The sequence below is a fragment of the Mus caroli genome, unplaced genomic scaffold (genome assembly GCF_978045245.1).
Source record: "Mus caroli unplaced genomic scaffold, Mus_caroli_1 scaffold_1, whole genome shotgun sequence".
NCBI lineage: Eukaryota > Metazoa > Chordata > Mammalia > Rodentia > Muridae > Mus > Mus caroli.
This window is the reverse complement of record NW_028227256.1, coordinates 171,965,515-171,984,262: the sequence shown is the minus strand read 5'-3', so window position 1 is coordinate 171,984,262 and position 18,748 is coordinate 171,965,515. Positions and strand designations below refer to the sequence as shown.

Below are 18,748 nucleotides of genomic sequence, written 5' to 3'. Positions count from 1 at the left end.
TGTAATCTGGATGAGTATTTTCTATCTGATTTAAACACATGAAGAGTATCAGTCTTCTGATAAATGAGTTGTGTGCTAATTTTAGGGTTTGGTATGTTGGAGTAAAATCTACAGAGACAGACATCTATGAGCAGATTAGCTTGCAGATGTAGGCAGCATCTTCTGAGAGCAGAGAAGCTTCTTAATTGCTATCTTCATGTCCTTATTTCTCAGACTATAGATGATAGGGTTGAAAAAGGGTGCAAGAACCGCAAACATTAGTGCAATAGCTGTGTCTAAAACTGGTGGGAAAGTAGCTGAAAAACGCAGATACATGAGGGAGACACTGCCATAGAACATCAAGAAGACACCAAGATGGGCAGCACAAGTAGAGAAAGCCTTCCGACGGCCTTCACCAGAGGGGATCCTCAGGATCACAGTGATGATTCTCATGTAAGAGATGGCAATAACCAACACAGAGAAGATGATGGCCACTGCATGAACCACATCTTCAACCAGAATCATGGAGGTGTCCGTACATGCCAAACGCAACACAGGTTCAAAGTCACAGAAGATCTGATGAATTTGGTTGGGGCCACAGAAGGGCAGTGTGGAAATCCAAGCAATCTCTGGAAGCAACACAAGAAAGCCAAAGATGCAGGAGCCTGCAGAGAGTTGAGCACAGAGCCGGGGAGTCATGATAGTTGGGTACCGGAGAGGATTACAGATGGCAACATACCTGTCAATAGCCATTGTGGTCAGTAAAATACCCTCTGAATTTCCAAGTGAATGGAAGAAGTACATCTGTAGCAGGCATCCAATTAAAGAGATGGTCCTTTGCTTACTGATGAGATTGGAGAGCATTTTGGGAATAGTTGCAGTGGTATACCAGATCTCCAGAAATGAGAAAATGCTGATGAAATTGTACATGGGGTTGTGAAGACGGGTATCCATCCTGACTGCAAAAAACACAATGAGATTTCCAATAACAATGAATATGTAAATGAAGAACAAAGGAATGAAGAAGAGGAAACTGCCATCTTCAAACTGGGGAAATCCAGAGAAGAGGAATTCTGTCACTGAAGTGGTTCTGTTAATTCTCATTATAGTCTCAGCCAAGTTTATCCTCATGGGTGGAAACACAGAGCTCAATTCCTAGATGAAATGTAAAAAGCCAGACATATTGGTCATACAAAAATCAAAAGGCAAATAAGTTTTAGGAAAATTTGTGTTATTCTTTATCCTTGGATTAATAAACAGACATCCATTGGGACCAATAATATCTCTAAGATATTTTTCTATTTGTTCTTTCCAGGAGTGAAGAAACGAGACTATCTTCATAAACTTATCTCTAATGAAGAAGACAAAGAGAACATGGAGTATGGATGTAGCTCTTTGGTATAGCATTTTTCTATCATGTACACAACCCTGGATTCAATCCATAACACCACAAAACAAGCATAAATATGAAACTAACATGCCAAAATGTCAGTTTTGTTGTGCAATGGTGGTGCATGTCTTAATTAATCCCAGCACTCAGAGGCAGAGCCAGGTGGATCTCTGAATTCAAGGCCAGTCTGGTGTACAAGTAAGTTCCAGAATAGCCAGGGCTACACTGAAAAACCTTGTCTCGAACAATAACAAAAAACAGCAATAAAGAACCCCACCCCCAAAACAAAAGCAAAGTGAAGTTTATAAACTACATCAAGTACATTAAAGTAGGATAATATGAGTATGATAAAATTGCCTTTTATATTAATTTTAAAGTTGTTTTGAGCCACATATCAAAGAACATTTTCTTGAAGGCTCTTCAAAGATTAGATAAAATAAGTGATTCTCTTATTGTCCGTATAACCTAAGAGAAGATACATTCAGTTTATGCTGAATATTTCAAGTCCCAGAGTTTTGCCTGGATCATCCCATAAAAGCTGCTTTGTGTGTTACTAGGGATATCAGTTAGGTTCTGAGGTAAAAATATGAGTATGAAGGGTAGGGAAGAAACTCTAGAGGCAGAAAAATAAAGCCAGAAGAAACCAATGAGTCCACAAAGAAGTGTTAGGTGCAAAATGAAGCAGATTTCAATCTGGATCCTAAAGTATCCATCTATGAGAGATTACCAAAGTCTCCCTATTGAGACCCCATATCTTGAAAAAGGCATGCATGCGTAAGATTATCAAAGCCAAATGTGGGGTTCTAGAGCAGTTTTTACTGCCAGGTGTCTTGAAAGTGTCATATAGCATTGAGCTGTGCTTTCAGGAAGCAGTGCCAGAAATTCATAAGCTGCATCAGGAGTACCATCTAATTAGTTCACCTGCTGCCCTGACAATGACATATATTTATATGACAATGACATATATTTATATGACAATGACAAAGAGATATATTTATAACTCAGAGGAAATCTTGAAATAAACTATGGCCTCTCATACATTTGCCTTGTAAGTATCCTGACCAACAGACCAGTCCTTCCATAGCTCAGAAATCCACTCTACTCCACCCCATCTGCTTAAAAAGCAATCTATGTTCTCTGTTAACCTTGGGAAGTTCTCTGGGATCTATACAGTGACTATTAATTTTTATTGTTAATTTGATTGGATTTAGAAATATCATGAAACACCACTGGTTGTGTCTATGAGGGCATTTCCAGAAAGGTTTAACTGGACTTGAATGTGGATGAAACCATCTCACGGGTTTGGGGTACACGAACTGTAAAAAAAGAGATGAGTATTCATCTTTCTGTACTTTCTTATTGTGGATACGATATAGCTGGTCACCCCACAGGAACATTTCTTTATACTGTATGTATATTTTCTTCCACTAAGAAAGCAATTAAGTTTTACTTAATCATCAGTTTTAAAAATTATTCCATTTCTTGAAACTTCATAGAGTATTGGAAAACAAACTTTGAACATCCAAACAAGAAAAGAATAGGTGAAGCCTAGTGAAGCCAATGAAATACATTTGGCTTGATTAGATATTTTCTGGGAATCCCACTACTGAGAAAGAATTTATGTGAACAATGTTAATAAGCACTGGTTTCTATTAACTATGGCTGACAAATATCTTTAACAGCTTTTTAAAACGAAGCACACACACATACACACATATATGTATATAATTATATATATATGCATATATATACTTAGGACATTTTGATTAGTCTAATAGACACTAATCCTTCAGGATTTAAGTAATAGAATTATTGAAAACTGAAAACCTAGCAACTCTGAATATTTTAATTTTCATACACGTAGCTCATGAAGATGAATATTCAAATATAGTTATATTACTTCTACATTATATAACATATTAATTATCTCATCCTTATTAGCTTAAATTACTTTTATAAACAATCCCTTCAGTGTGGGCTTCAATTCCTCCTTTCCACTACCAGACTCAAAAACCTTTGTATGTTCAGTCTGAGACTATGTAGCATAGAAAACACATTACTTAAGGCTTTTAAAGAAAGTTTATCAACATCACATTCAATGAACCAGTTTTTAACATCATTGCTTCAAATATACATTTTGAGATGAAATTTGATACCATAAATTTGATTAGTGAACTTAGCCCAAGCTTACTACCATGAATGAAAAGATAACACAAGTGAATCTGAGGACTCACTTAAGAGATTTTACTGTATTACATAAGGTGATTTTGCAAGAATTAACAGTTTACCGATATCCGCAGAGGAAGAACATTAATAATTCCAAATGGATTAGTTAAAAACTTTATTTTAATTATTTTTTGTTCTGTTCTTTTTTTCATCTTTTTTTTTTGTAGAAACTGATAGTTAGAGATTGGGCAAAAACATATCAACAATTGCATCCTTAATCATTAATTAAAATGTCAATATTGTATAATTACAAAATGACTGTTGTATAAATTTTATCAAAATGCCTGATAATACTGAGAGGAGTATTATCTCATGCACTGTTTGTGGAACTGTAAAACACTTCAGTCACTATAGAAGCAGCTTCTTATAACATTGTATACATATTGATTATTGATCCAGAAACCTGTTTGAAGGTATTTATCCATGAGAAATGAAATTTTATGTTAACCTCCAAGCTTGCCATGAAATAGTTAAAATAATCTTGCTTGTAAAACTCAAAATAATTATCTAAATAATAGGTGACTGGCAACTATAAACTGATACATACATGTAATGAGTTATCATTCAACAATGAAAATGAATGGATTGTTGGTACTTATGCCAGCATGAAGCCTTCTGTTTATTTGACATTTTGGAGGAGACATTTGGACATATTAGAGAATCATAAGCTTGTAAGGTACAATAAGATAGGGTTTCAGGTTTAAAGGACACTCAGAAAATTAGAAGAAATGTTGCCAATGTGAACTTGTTCTCTACTTCGATTTTCCATGTTGCACTTACCTTACCTGACCACTGGATAAACTCTACATCTGCATTAATCCCTCTGATCCTCAACTTCCATTAAATACAAATGAAAGGGGTGGTTGGCTTTCTCCATTTCTCCCTCTGTTTGTATGATTTCATTGAATGACTAAGTACTTTGTTGTTAATATTGTCAGTTACAGTTGGCATCTTCTCAGCTGAAGTCCTGGCAATTTGGGGTAGCCAGCATGGTAATAATGAGATGTAATGCCAATAACAATGTTGGGAAGCACACAACTCTCCTAGTACACCAGCAGGAGGTACAAGACTGTGTACAGCAAATTGTAACAACCTAATTGTTTTCCAGAGTCTTAGAGTCACCCTGGAACTTCCTAGTAGGTCTTGGTATAAGCAGATTCTGCAAAAACACTTCTATAACTATGCTAGTGTATCTGTGGAACTTGTAGCAGAAGCAGTGTTCTTAAAGGATGGAAGCATATTGTTCATATTAATACTTTTTTCTAAGTGAAATCTCTGATGAGTTCACCTGATAAATTAAAGAATAAAAAAAAAATGATGCTAAAGCAACATTCGACTGCTGCTGTAGCTTGTCTTTGGATTCTAATTTTATTTAGAAAACTCTGAGGATGTCATAACAGAGGGAAATAACATAGCAGTAAAAAATGTTAATTAGTTTTATATGTCACATGAGCAATGTGATATTACCACTGACTTCTGTATGTATGTTTTTCTTTCCCAAGATAACTGCTGTTCCTCAATAGTATTCAGTGAATGGAAGGAAGGCTACCTAAGTGACTTTCCCCCTCTACCAGCTTGGAGGTTTATCTTCATGAAAATGTTTCACCTACATCTCAGACTGATATGAATTCTTCTCTTACCTCCACACGGAACAATGTGTTCTCTTCTCTTCCATGGACTTATTCAGTTTAAATCTCCCTAGTTCATGAAGAAAGATGGTTATACCTATTTCTAAAGCCTTCTCAGCAAGCTTTATCGACTGCAGTATTTCCCCCTAGTAATCAGGGGAATGATCTTCATTTCCCTATGGCTTTAATTAATGGGAAAGATCCTTTGATATTTTCTCAAGAGTTTCCCTTAAGGTAAGGTGTTCCAAAGAATGGCTATCAGTAGAATTGGGGAGTAAAATTTTTAGCAGTTATGTAAGTTTCCCTAAATATGTCATTTTTTAATGGAATAAAATTGCTGACTCTAAACAACAATACTTTGAAAATGTTTACTTTGTTCCAAATTTTCTTTAATCACCTATTCTGAATTGAGATTACTGCCTTGCATTTCAGCCCACATCTAGATAAGTACTTTGGAGGTTCTAATGTAGATTTCAGCATAGTTTGAGAATATTAAAATTTTATATATGTCAAAACCAGCAAGCTATAACCTTTCCCTATATCTGATAACCTTTAAAGGTGAATTGCATCTCTCCCTATCAAAGGATGAAATCTCCATCCCCTCCTAAATCCCCTTACTTAATCTGGCCGGTGTGATGTAACAGGGAGTCTGTGTGCCAGTTCTTAGACAAGCCCTCCAGGAACCTTGCATACTTATACACTGCTACCCTACCTAGTAACTGGATGAACAAACTCAGTTACCCCATTATAAATGAAAGACCATAGGTGGGAGCTTCAGCAAGCTGGAAGCAAAAAAACTGATACAGAAATAATGATGAACTGGAAAATAACCTATTTGCTTTTGGCCCAAGTTGTCAGTATATGAAATTATGAGATTTTTTTTAAAGTCACTAATTTTGAAAGAGGATTTGCGGTGTAGTAAAAGATATCTGATTAGGTCTCTTATATCAGTCTTTCTACTTACGCTTTTAAAATAAGACCTTTATGTGTTATTTTAAAATCATATCTATGTGTTAAACATATCTACAACATATAAACATCTATCTATATGTTGAGATACCCACTTTTTACTTTTATTTACTATTTACTTATTATTTTCAAAATTACATACACGTATAATATGACCATATCCACCCGATATCCTTAAGCCCATCCAGATCCTCCTTGCCTTCATGCAGCTGTTGTCTTCTTCCTCCTCCTCTTGATTTTTTTCTTCTTCCCATCATGCTTCTCCTCCTCATAGTTATTCTGCCTTTCCCCCTCTTCTTGTTCTTCTCTGATAATTCCGTAGACCAAATTGCTGCTGACCACAGGACAGAAGTGTGTGGTTATCCATTAGAGCCTACCAGCAGCATACCACTAAAGGATGATTCTTTCTCCAGCAGCAAACAACGTTCAGTAGTTCCTCAGAAAGGCATAGACTAATAACACCTTCCTTATCTATGCAGGAATTGGGCTAGTGTGTTCTTGTGTGGGTGTCATGCAGACAAGTATAGCTTCTTTGAGTTCATGAGTGGCCGGAAGAGAACATGTCACAGCACTCTTTCTTGTTCTCTGACCTTTTCACTCCCCATTTGCAGAAAGTCAGGGATGCTAGCCTGTGAATACAATTTATGGCTTAAATACATTCATTGTTGTCACAGTGTCACAGGTATATCAGAGTAAATGCAATATCTGACAACTGATGCTTATTCTATTGACCCACTTTCATTTCATGGCTCTTCCTGTACCTCATTTTCAAACATTGGCCATTGGTTCATATGGTTCAAACTAAGAGCATTGTCAAAATGATTCAATGTATCACATTTTCATGGTTCATTCCTCATCAGGTCTTTAATTACATCAAAGAACATGTCTTTGTTGACTACTTTTATTAATTCTTTTAAAATTATTAGTAATTGTTCCAGAAAGAATTATACCATTTGAATATAATACTTATATGGCCATTTACATTTATTACATTTAAGTTATAGTAAGTAAAAGGGATATACTTTATTGTCAGCAACTTTATATTTTTCAAAAGTTTAAAATGGAAACTGTTATATTTCAGGCCTTAAATCATGATTAGAGAACTAATTTAATATTGTTTACAAATTTAGATTAACTATACATTACTGTACATTTAAATAAATAACATACATTTAAAAAAGATTTTAGGAGTTAGGGATAGACTCGCCAGCTACCCACAACACCCGCCACAGGATCTTAAGATTTCTGGTGAGTGGAGCACAGCTTCTGCTCCAATCCAATTGCGCGAGACCTGAGACTGCACTAGTTAGGGAAGCAGAAACCGGCCTGAGTAGGGCCACAGGCCTCATCCTGCCGGATCAGCGCCGGGGTAGCGGGAGCGCAGGGTTGCCTGACACCCGCCAGCTACCCACGACCCCCGCCGCAGGATTTTGGGACTGCTGGTGAGTGGAACACAGCTTCTGCTCCAGTCCAATCACGCGGGACCTGAGACTGCTCTGGTTGGGGAGAGAGAAATCCGGCCTACATAGGGACACAACCCTCTTCCTGGCAGAAAAGCACCGGGGCAGCTGGGGCGCAGGGTCGGCTGACACTCGCCAGCTACCCACAACACCCGCCACAGGATCTTAAGACTTCTGGTGAGTGGAGCACAGCTTCTGCTCCAATCCAATTGCGCAGGACCTGAGACTGCATTAGTTAGGGAAGCAGAAACCGGCCTGAGTAGGGGCACAGGCCTCATCCAGCCGGATCAGCGCCGGGGTAGCAGGAGAGCAGGGTTGCCTGACACCCGCCAGCTACCCACGACCCCCGCCGCAGGATTTTGGGACTGCTGGTGAGTGGAACACAGCTTCTGCTCCAATCTTTAAACAGTGACAACGATAACAACTAACCCCAGAGATTACCAGATGGCGAAAGGTAAACGTAATAATCTTACTAACAGAAACCAAGACCACTCACCATCATCAGAACCCAGCACCCCCACTTCGCCCAGTCCAGGGCACCCCAACACACCGGAAAAGCTAGACACGGATTTAAAAGCATATCTCCTGATGATGATAGAGGACTTCAAGAAGGACTTTAATAACACACTTAAAGAAATGCAGGAGAACACTGCTAAACAGGCAGAAGACAATAAAGAGGAAGCACAAAAATCCCTTAAAGAATTGCAGGAGAACACTGCTAAAGAGTTACAAATCCTTAAAGAAAAACAGGATAACATAATCAAACAGGTAGAAGTCCTTACAGAAAAACAGGAAAACACATCCAAACAGATGATGGAAATGAACAAAACCATACTAAACCTAAAAAGGGAAGTAGACACAATAAAGAAAACCCAAAATGAGGCAACACTGGAGATAGAAACCCTAGGAAAGAAATCTGGAACCATAGATACGAGCATCAGCAACAGAATACAAGAGATGGAAGAGAGAATCTCAGGTGCAGAAGATTCCATAGAGAACATCGGCACAACAATCAAGGAAAATGTAAAATGCAAAAAGATCCTAACTCAAAACATCCAAGAAATACAGGACACAATGAGAAGACCAAACCTACGGATAATAGGAGTGGATGAGAATGAAGATTTTCAACTCAAAGGACCAGCAAACATCTTCAACAAAATTATAGAAGAAAACTTCCCAAATCTAAAGAAAGAGATGCCCATGAACATACAAGAAGCCTACAGAACTCCAAATAGACTGGACCAGAAAAGAAATACCTCCCGACACATAATAATCAGAGCAACAAATGCTCTAAATAAAGATAGAATACTAAAAGCAGTAAGAGAAAAAGGCCAAGTAACATATAAAGGCAAGCCTATCAGAATTACACCAGATTTTTCACCAGAGACTATGAAAGCCAGAAGATCCTGGACGGATGTTATACAGACACTAAAAGAACACAAATTCCAGCCCAGGCTACTATACCCAGCCAAACTCTCAATTAACATAGATGGAGAAACCAAAGTATTCCACGACAAAACCAAATTCACACATTATCTCTCCACGAATCCAGCCCTTCAAAGGATAATAACAGAAAAAAACCAATACAAGGACAGGAACCACGCCCTACAAAAAACAAGAAGAAAATCCCTCAACAAACCTAAAAGAAGACAGCCACAAGAACAAAATGCCAACTTTAACAACAAAAATAACAGGAAACAACAATTACTTTTCCTTAATATCTCTTAATATCAATGGACTCAACTCCCCGATAAAAAGACATAGACTAACAAACTGGCTACACAAACAAGACCCAACATTTTGCTGCTTACAGGAAACTCATCTCAGAGAAAAGGATAGACACTACCTCAGAATGAAAGGCTGGAAAACAATTTTCCAAGCAAATGGCATGAAGAAACAAGCTGGAGTAGCCATTCTAATATCTGATAAGATTGACTTCCAACCCAAAGTCATTAAAAAAGACAGGGAGGGACACTTCATACTCATCAAAGGTAAAATCCTCCAAGAGGAACTATCAATCCTGAATATCTATGCTCCAAATACAAAGGCAGCCACATTCATTAAAGAAACTTTAGTAAAGCTCAAAGCACACATTGCACCTCATACAATAATAGTGGGAGACTTCAACACACCACTTTCACCAATGGACAGATCATGGAAACAGAAACTAAACAGGGACACAGTGAAACTAAGAGAAATTATGAATCAAATGGAGCTGGCAGATATCTACAGAACATTCTATCCTAAAACAAAAGGATATACCTTCTTCTTAGCACCTCATGGTACCTTCTCCAAAATTGACCACATAATTGGTCACAAAGCAGGCCTCAACAGATACAAAAATATTGAAATTGTCCCATGCATCCTATCAGATCACCATGGACTAAGGCTGATCTTCAATAACAAAATAAATAATAGAAAGCCAACCTTCACGTGGAAACTGAACAACACTCTTCTCAATGATACCTTGGTCAAGGAAGGAATAAAGAAAGAAATTAAGGACTTTTTAGAGTTCAATGAAAATGAAGCCACAACATACCCAAACTTATGGGACGCAATGAAAGCATTTCTTTTTTATTTTTTTTTTATTTTTTATTTTTTTTTAAAGATTTATTTATTATATGTAAGTACACTGTAGCTGTCTTCAGACACTCCAGAAGAGGGCGCCAGATCTCGTTGCGGATGGTTGTGAGCCACCATGTGGTTGCTGGGATTTGAACTCTGGACCTTCGGAAGAGCAGTCGGGTGCTCTTACCCACTGATCCATCTAAGAGGAAAACTCATAGCTCTGAGTGCCTCCAAAAGGAAACTAGAGAGAGCACACATTAGCAGCTTGACAACACACCTAAAAGCACTAGAACAAAAGGAAGCAAATTCACCCAAGAGGAGTAGACGGCAGGAAATAATCAAACTCAGGGGTGAAATCAACCAAGTGGAAACAAGAAAAACTATTCAAAGAATCAACCAATCAAGGAGCTGGTTCTTTGAGAAAATCAACAAGATAGATAAACCCTTAGCCAGACTCACTAGAGGGCACAGGGAAAGCATCCTAATTAACAAAATCAGAAATGAAAAAGGAGACATAACAACAGATCCTGAAGACATCCAAAACACCATCAGATCCTTCTACCAAAGGCTATACTCAACAAAACTGGAGAACCTGGATGAAATGGAGAAGTTCCTAGACAGATACCAGGTACCAAAGTTGAATCAAGATCAGGTTAATGATCTAAACAGCCCTATATCCCCCAAAGAAATAGAAGCAGTCATTAATAGTCTCCCAACTAAAAAAAGCCCAGGACCAGATGGGTTTAGTGCAGAGTTCTATCAGACCTTCAAAGAAGATCTAATCCCAGTTCTTCACAAACTATTCCACAAAATAGAAACAGAAGGTACTCTACCCAACTCATTCTATGAAGCCACAATTACTCTGATACCTAAACCACAAAAAGACGCAACAAAGATAGAAAACTTCAGACCAATATCCCTTATGAATATTGATGCAAAAATCCTCAATAAAGTTCTTGCTAACTGAATCCAAGAACACATCAAAACAATCATCCATCCTGACCAAGTAGGTTTCATCCCAGGGATGCAGGGATGGTTCAATATACGGAAATCCATCAACGTAATCCAGTATATAAACAAACTCAAAGACAAAAACCACATGGTCATCTCGTTAGATGCGGAAAAAGCATTTGACAAGATCCAACACCCATTCATGATAAGAGTCTTGGAAAGATCAGGAATTCAAGGCCCATACCTAAACATGATAAAAGCAATCTACAGCAAACCAGTAGCCAACATCAAAGTAAATGGTGAGAAGCTTGAAGCACTCCCTCTAAAATCAGGGACTAGACAAGGCTGTCCACTTTCTCCATACCTATTCAACATTGTACTTGAAGTCCTAGCCAGATCAATTCGACAACAAAAGGAGATCAAAGGGATACAAATTGGAAAAGATGAAGTCAAAATATCACTTTTTGCAGATGATATGATAGTATATATAAGTGACCCTAAAAATTCCACCAGAGAACTCCTAAGCCTGATAAACAGCTTCGGTGAAGTAGCTGGATATAAAATTAACTCAAACAAATCAATGGCCTTTCTCTACACAAAGAATAAACAGGCTGAGAAAGAAATTAGGGAAACAACACCCTTCTCAATAGTCACAAATAATATAAAATATCTTGGCGTGACTCTAACTAAGGAAGTGAAAGATCTGTATAATAAAAACTTCAAGTCTCTGAAGAAAGAAATTATAGAAGATCTCAGAAGATGGAAAGATCTCCCATGCTCATGGATTGGCAGGATCAACATTGTAAAAATGGCTATCTTGCCAAAAGCAATCTACAGATTCAATGCAATCCCCATCAAAATTCCAAATCAATTCTTCAACGAATTAGAAAGTGCAATCTGCAAATTCATCTGGAATAACAAAAAACCTAGGATAGCAAAAACTCTTCTCAAGGATAAAAGAACCTCTGGTGGAATCACCATGCCGGACCTAAAGCTCTACTCAGAGCAATTGTGATAAAAACTGCATGGTACTGGTATAGTGACAGACAAATAGACCAATGGAATAGAATTGAAGACCCAGAAATGAACCCACACACCTATGGTCACTTGATCTTCGACAAGGGAGCTAAAAACATCCAGTGGAAGAAAGACAGCATTTTCAACAAATGGTGCTGGCACAACTGGTTGTTAACATGTAGAAGAATGCGAATCGATCCATTCCTATCTCCTTGTACTAAGGTCAAGTCTAGTTGGATCAAGGAACTTCACATAAAACCAGAGACACTGAAACTTATAGAGGAGAAAGTGGGGAAAAGCCTTGAAGATATGGGCACAGGGGAAAAATTCCTGAAGAGAACAGTAATGGCTTGTGCTGTAAGATCGAGAATTGACAAGTGGGACCTCATGAAACTACAAAGCTTCTGCAAGGCTAAAGACACCATCAATAAGACAAAAAAACCACCAACAGATTGGGAAAGGATCTTCACCTACCCTAAATCAGATAAGGGACTAATATCCAATATATATAAAGAACTCAAGAAGGTGGACTCCAGAAAGTCAAATAACCCCATTAAAAAATGGGGCTCAGAAATGAACAAAGAATTCTCACCTGAGGAATACCGAATGGCAGAGAAACACCTGAAAAAATGTTCAACATCCTTAATCATCAGGGAAATGCAAATCAAAACAACCCTGAGATTCCACCTCACACCAGTCAGAATGGCTAAGATCAAAAATTCAGGTGACAGCAGATGCTGGCAAGGATGTGGAGAAAGAGGAACACTCCTCCATTGTTGGTGGGATTGCAAGCTTGTACAACCACTCTGGAAATCAGTCTGGCGTTTCCTCAGAAAATTGGACATAGTACTAGTGGAGGATCTAGCAATACCTCTCCTGGGCATATATCCAGAAGATGTCCCAACCGGTAAAAAGGACACATGCTCCACTATGTTCATAGCAGCCCTATTTATAATAGCCAGAAGCTGGAAAGAACCCAGATGTCCCTCAACAGAGGAATGGATACAGAAATTATGGTACATTTACACAATGGAGTACTACTCAGCTATTAAAAAGAATGAATTTATGAAATTCCTAGCCAAATGGATGGACCTGGAGGGCGTCATCTTGAGTGAAGTAACACAATCACAAAAGAACTCACACAATATGTATTCATTGATAAGTGGATATTAGCCCAAAACTTAGGATACCCAAGATATAAGATACAATTTGATAAACGCATGAAACTCAAGAAGAATGAAGACCAAAGTGTGGACACTGTGCACCTTCTTAGAATTGGGAACAAAACACCCAGGGAAGGAGTTACAGAGACAAAGTTCGTAGCTGTGATGAAAGGATGGACCATTTAGAGACTGCCGTATCCAGGGATCCATCCCATAATCAGCTTCTAAACGCTGACACCATTGCATACACTAGCAAGATTTTGCTGAAAGGACCCAAATATAGCTGTCTCTTGTGAGATGATGCCGGGGCCTAGCAAACACAGGAGTGGATGTTCACAGTCAGCTATTGGATGTATCACAGGGCTCCCAATGGAGAAGCTAGAGAAAGTACCCAAGGAGCTAAAGGGATCTGCAACCCTATTGTTGGAACAACATGATGTACTAACCAGAACCCCGGAGCTCTTGTCTCTAGCTGCATATGTATCGAAAGATGGCCTAGTCGGCCATCAATGGAAAGAGAGGCCCATTGGACTTGCAAACTTTATATGCCCCAATATAGGGGAATGCCAGGTCCAAAAGAATGGGAATGGGTGGGTAGGGAAGTGGGGGGCGCTATGGGGGACTTTTGGGATAGCATTGGAAATGTAATTGAGGAAAATATGTAATAAAAAAAAAAAAAAAAAGGAGTTAGGGATACTGCAATGACAGAGCACTTGTCTTGTGTGTATAATGCCCAGGGTTTGAATCTCAGGTTTACAAATGCTATTATTCCTAATGAAATGGAATGGAACACAGGATTAAAGATGAAATTTATCGTAGGAAAAATGAACATATTTTACATTTTTTCATTTAATAGAAATCGAATATGTAAGCATATGAACTTCTATCTAAATTATTACTTGTCTCTTTATCAGAAGCAATAATTAATAAAAGTCCCATTTTTTCCTCTTATTGATAATACATTTTCCCCTCACACTGTTAATTGGTCTTTATTCTTGAGAATTAATACATGTAAAGAATGAAGTATGACCATATCCATCTCTTCCTTCTCCCATCTAACTCACTGGATTCCCACTTATTTGCTGCTACTCTAGTTTTCTGTTGCATGTGCCAGTAAAACTTCCTGAAAGAGCTGTCTATTAAATTTCCATTGCATGTATGAGCATAACAGTAAGCTGCACATCAGCCAGTAGTGTCTCTCCTTCACTTCAAATGCTGCAATGTTCCCTAATTTTCAGAATAAATTAGGGAAATCTAAATTTTCAAAGGCTCTCCAAGCTCAGTCATCCATCTCTCTTTCATTTCCTCTAGTGTTCCATAACCCAGAGCTAGCACATTCCTTCAGAGATGATAGACTCTGATTTCTTAAGCAGCCCCCTCTATGGCTCTCTGCGGGCTGTTACAGTGGGCCAGGATATTCTCTCCATGTAGGTTCACCATTTTCTTCAGACTTTTGTAGCATTCCAAATGAGTTTAAGTTTGATTCATCTACTGAAAGCTACAGCTCTCCAACCAACTCTTGGGGAACTTATGCTTATAGATTCATTTCCTATTTTCCATAGAGCATATAACTGCATGAAACTGCATGTAATTGATAACTTTCTAAAATTGTGCTTGTTTTTGTAAATGCATTAAAATTTTTTCTTCTTTGTCAAGTGGCAGTTTTATAGGGCAAGAGAATATATATGGATATATATCATGTATCATCTATCATGTATTATTATACTGTTATTTATTCTTGAGAATTAATACATATAAACAATGAAATATCACTATATCCATCTCTTCCTTTTCCCATCCAATTCACTGTACTCCCACATGTTTTCAGTTTTCTGGAATATGTGTGTGTGTGTGTGTGTGTTGTATTACTTGTGTCTAATTTATTACCTGGTATAGCAGTCTCAGTAACTATTTTCAGGATGAATAAAGGGATGACTCAGATTATAACTACATAGAGTGTTAGCATCATTATAATTCTTTGTAGCTTTACATCTATGTACAGAATAGTTTCAGAAGATCAGAACCTATAGTTGATGTTACATGGGCTATTTCATGGCCCCTGGCACATGTGTAGCAGAGGACTGCCTTGTCTGTCCAAAATGGGAGAGGATGCCCCTACTCTTGTAGAGTGTTGATGCCCCAGGAACCCAGGGACAGGGGATGAAGGGGTGTGGGGGTGGGGGAAGCATACTTTCAGAGGCAAAGGGAGGGGGAAGGGGTGAAGAACTCTTGGAGGGAAGACTGGGAAGGCAGCATTTGAAATGCAAATAAACAAAACAATTTTCAAAAAATAATAAAAGTCATTTTTCATGTGACAAAAAAATTAAGTACTCTTAGTGTTTTAATTATATTAAGAGACCTTGACTTGCATTCTTTTAGGCGATTTCCAGGATACTGTATTAGAACAACAATATTCATTAAGTTAGAAAATTGCAAAGAAGACAGGCAGTGATAACACATACCCTTGGGAGGCAGAGTTCAGGAGAATCCTGAGTTTGAGGCCATCCTGATCTAAAAAATGAGTTCCAAAACAGTCAGGACTGCACAGAGAAACTCTGTCTTAAACGAGAAAAGTAAACAAACCAAAAGCCTGGAAAGAATTCTAACTAACAACATGAATAAAAGCATACATAGTAATTGCACAAGTGAATTGCTAGCTTTAAAGAATTCACAGAATGAGATGTCCTTGACTAGCTATGGATCAGCTATCTCATTCTCCAGAAACACTGAACATCCTTTTGAGAACACATTTTTAATGACATTTTTTCATATCTTTGTTCCTCAAAAAAAAAAAAAATCAATGCAATAACCCTCACCATTAGTAGTTGGAAGGTGATAGAAAAGTGCAGACACATAAGAGCCATACTGCCAAAATAAATGAATGAATGAATATAAATAAATAAATAAATAAATAAATAAATAAATAAATAGCAAGAAAATGGGGATGTGGGCTGCACAACTCCAACACCTCCAACAACTTCTCTATCATGAAGATTACATACATATAGGAAGTTAGATTTTTTTCTATAAGAATGTGTCTATTTTACTGTATTTTCTTATTTATTTATTTATTTACTTCCTAATATTAGCCCTCATCCTCTTCCAGTAGCCCCACAAAAATCCTCCTGCCATTGTGCTTTCCCCTTTTGAGAGAGCCCCCCCCACTGCAGTATCATATACACCCCCAACACATACATCAAGTCACTGCAGCACTAGGTGCATCTGCTCCCACTGAGGTAAGACAAGGAGGCCCAGGTAGGGGAATGGGATCCACAAGCAGGGAACAAATTCAGTTACAGGCCCCGATCTGTTGTTGGGGGAACCTGCTTGAAGACCAAGATGCACATCTGCCATATAGGTGTGTGTGTGGTGGGAGAGCTATGTCCAGCCCATGCTCACTCTTTGTTTGGTGGGCCGGTCTTTGGGAGTGCCCAAGGTTCCAGGTTAGGTGACTCTGTTGTGCTTCCTGTGGAGTCCCTGTCCTCTTTGCATTCCTCAATCCTTTCCCCAACTTTTCCACAAGATTCCTCAAACTCCATCTAATGTTTGGTTTTGGTTCTCTGCATCTGTTGGCTATGCTGTGGAGTCTTTCTGAGGACAGTTATGCTAGGCTCCTGTCTGCAAGCTTAAGAAATTATTATTAATAGTGTTAAGGATTAGTTCTTGCACAGGAGATTCATCTGAATTTGGGCCAATCATTGTTTGGGCCATTCCCTCCATCTATGTTCAGTCTTTGTCACTGCACATCTTGTAGGCAGAGTTCATTTTGGGTCATATATATCCTCCACTGATAGAAGTCTCAGAGTCACCCCCATAGACACCCTGGGATCTCCCTCTTGACCTAGATCTCTGGCATGTCCTAGAGATGCCCTTCCCACCCCCCAGCCCACAACCAAATTCCATTCTCTCCCCTGGTCTTTCTACACCTGATTTCCCTGCTCTACTACCCTTCCCATTCCCTCTCCCATCCAGTTCCCTCCCTCCATCTACCTCTGATATCTATTTTGTTTCCCCTTCTGAGAAAGATTCAACCATCCTCCCTGCGGTCCTCGTTATTTGGCTTCTTTGGGTCTGTGGATTGTAGCTTGGTTATCCTGTACTTTATGGCTAATATCCACCTATAAGTTTGAACATACGTGTTTTTTGGGTTTGGGTTACCTCACCCAGGATAATAATTTCATTCATTTGTCTGCAAAATTCATGATATCCTTGTTTTAATAGCTGAGTAGTATTCCACTGTGTAAATAAACCACATTTTCTTTATCCACTCTTTAGTTGAGGAACATCTAGGTTGTTTTCATTCTCTGGATGTCTGCATGTAGAAGAATGCAAATAGAGCCATAACATCCTGCACAAAACTCACATGCATGCAAGTGGATCAAAGACCACAACATAAAACCAGATACAAAAAAATCTAATAGATCAGAAAGTGGGGAATAGCCTTGATCTCATTGGTACAGGAGACAACGTTCTTAACAGAACACCAATGGCTCAGACACTAAGATCAACAATTAATAAATAGAACCTCATGAAACTGAAAAGCTTCCATATGTCAAAGGATACTGTCAATATGACACAGTGGAAGCTTATAGATTAGGAAAAGATCTTCACAAACCCTACATCTGACAGAAGGCTAATATCAAAAATATATAAAGAACTCAGGAAGTTAGACATCAACAACCCAAATAATGTAACTCCAAAGTGGAGTACAGAATTAATCAGAGAATCCTCAGCAGAGGTATCTCTAATGGAAGAGAAACACTTAAAGAAATGTTCAATGTCCTTAGTTACATTAGGGAAATGCAAATTGAAACAATTCCAAGATTCCACCTTAAACCCATCAGAAAGGGAGCTAAAACCATCCAGTGGAAGAAAGACAGCATTTTCAACAAATGGTGCTGGCACAACTGGTTTTTATCATGTAGAAGATTGCGAATCGATCCATTCCTATCTCCTTGTACTAAGGTCAAATCTAAGTGGATCAAGGAACTTCACATAAAACCAGAGACACTGAAACTTATAGAGGAGAAAGTGGGGAAAAGTCTTGAAGATATGGGCACAGGGGAAAGATTCCTGAATAGAACAGAATGGCTTGTGCTGTAAGATCGAGAATTGACCAAATGGGACCTCATGAAACTGCAAAGCTTCTGCAAGGCAAAAGACACTGTCAATAAGACAAAAAGACCACCAACAGATTGGGAAAGGATCTTTACCTATCCTAAATCAGATAGGGGACTAATATCCAATATATATAAAGAACTCAAGAAGGAAGACTCCAGAAAATCAAATAACCCCATTAAAAAAATGGGGCTCAGAACTGAACAAAGAATTCTCACCTGAGGAATACCGAATGGCAGAGAAGCACCTGAAAAAATGTTCAACATCCTTAATCATCAG

At 38.3% G+C, this 18,748-nt stretch overlaps 1 protein-coding gene across 1 annotated transcript; it reads right to left on the bottom strand.

Annotated features, from left to right (window-relative positions):
* Positions 1-135: 135 nt before the first annotated feature.
* Positions 136-1,083, bottom strand: LOC110301835 (olfactory receptor 6K3-like). Its single transcript, XM_021172510.1, has one exon. It carries the CDS (start codon positions 1,081-1,083, stop codon positions 136-138), a length of 948 nt encoding a protein of 315 aa, XP_021028169.1.
* Positions 1,084-18,748: the final 17,665 nt, after the last annotated feature.

Bases quoted from the DNA above. Each gene is read 5' to 3' on its own strand.
- LOC110301835 (XM_021172510.1), bottom strand. From the start codon at position 1,083: ATGAGAATTAACAGAACCACTTCAGTGACAGAATTCCTCTTCTCTGGA.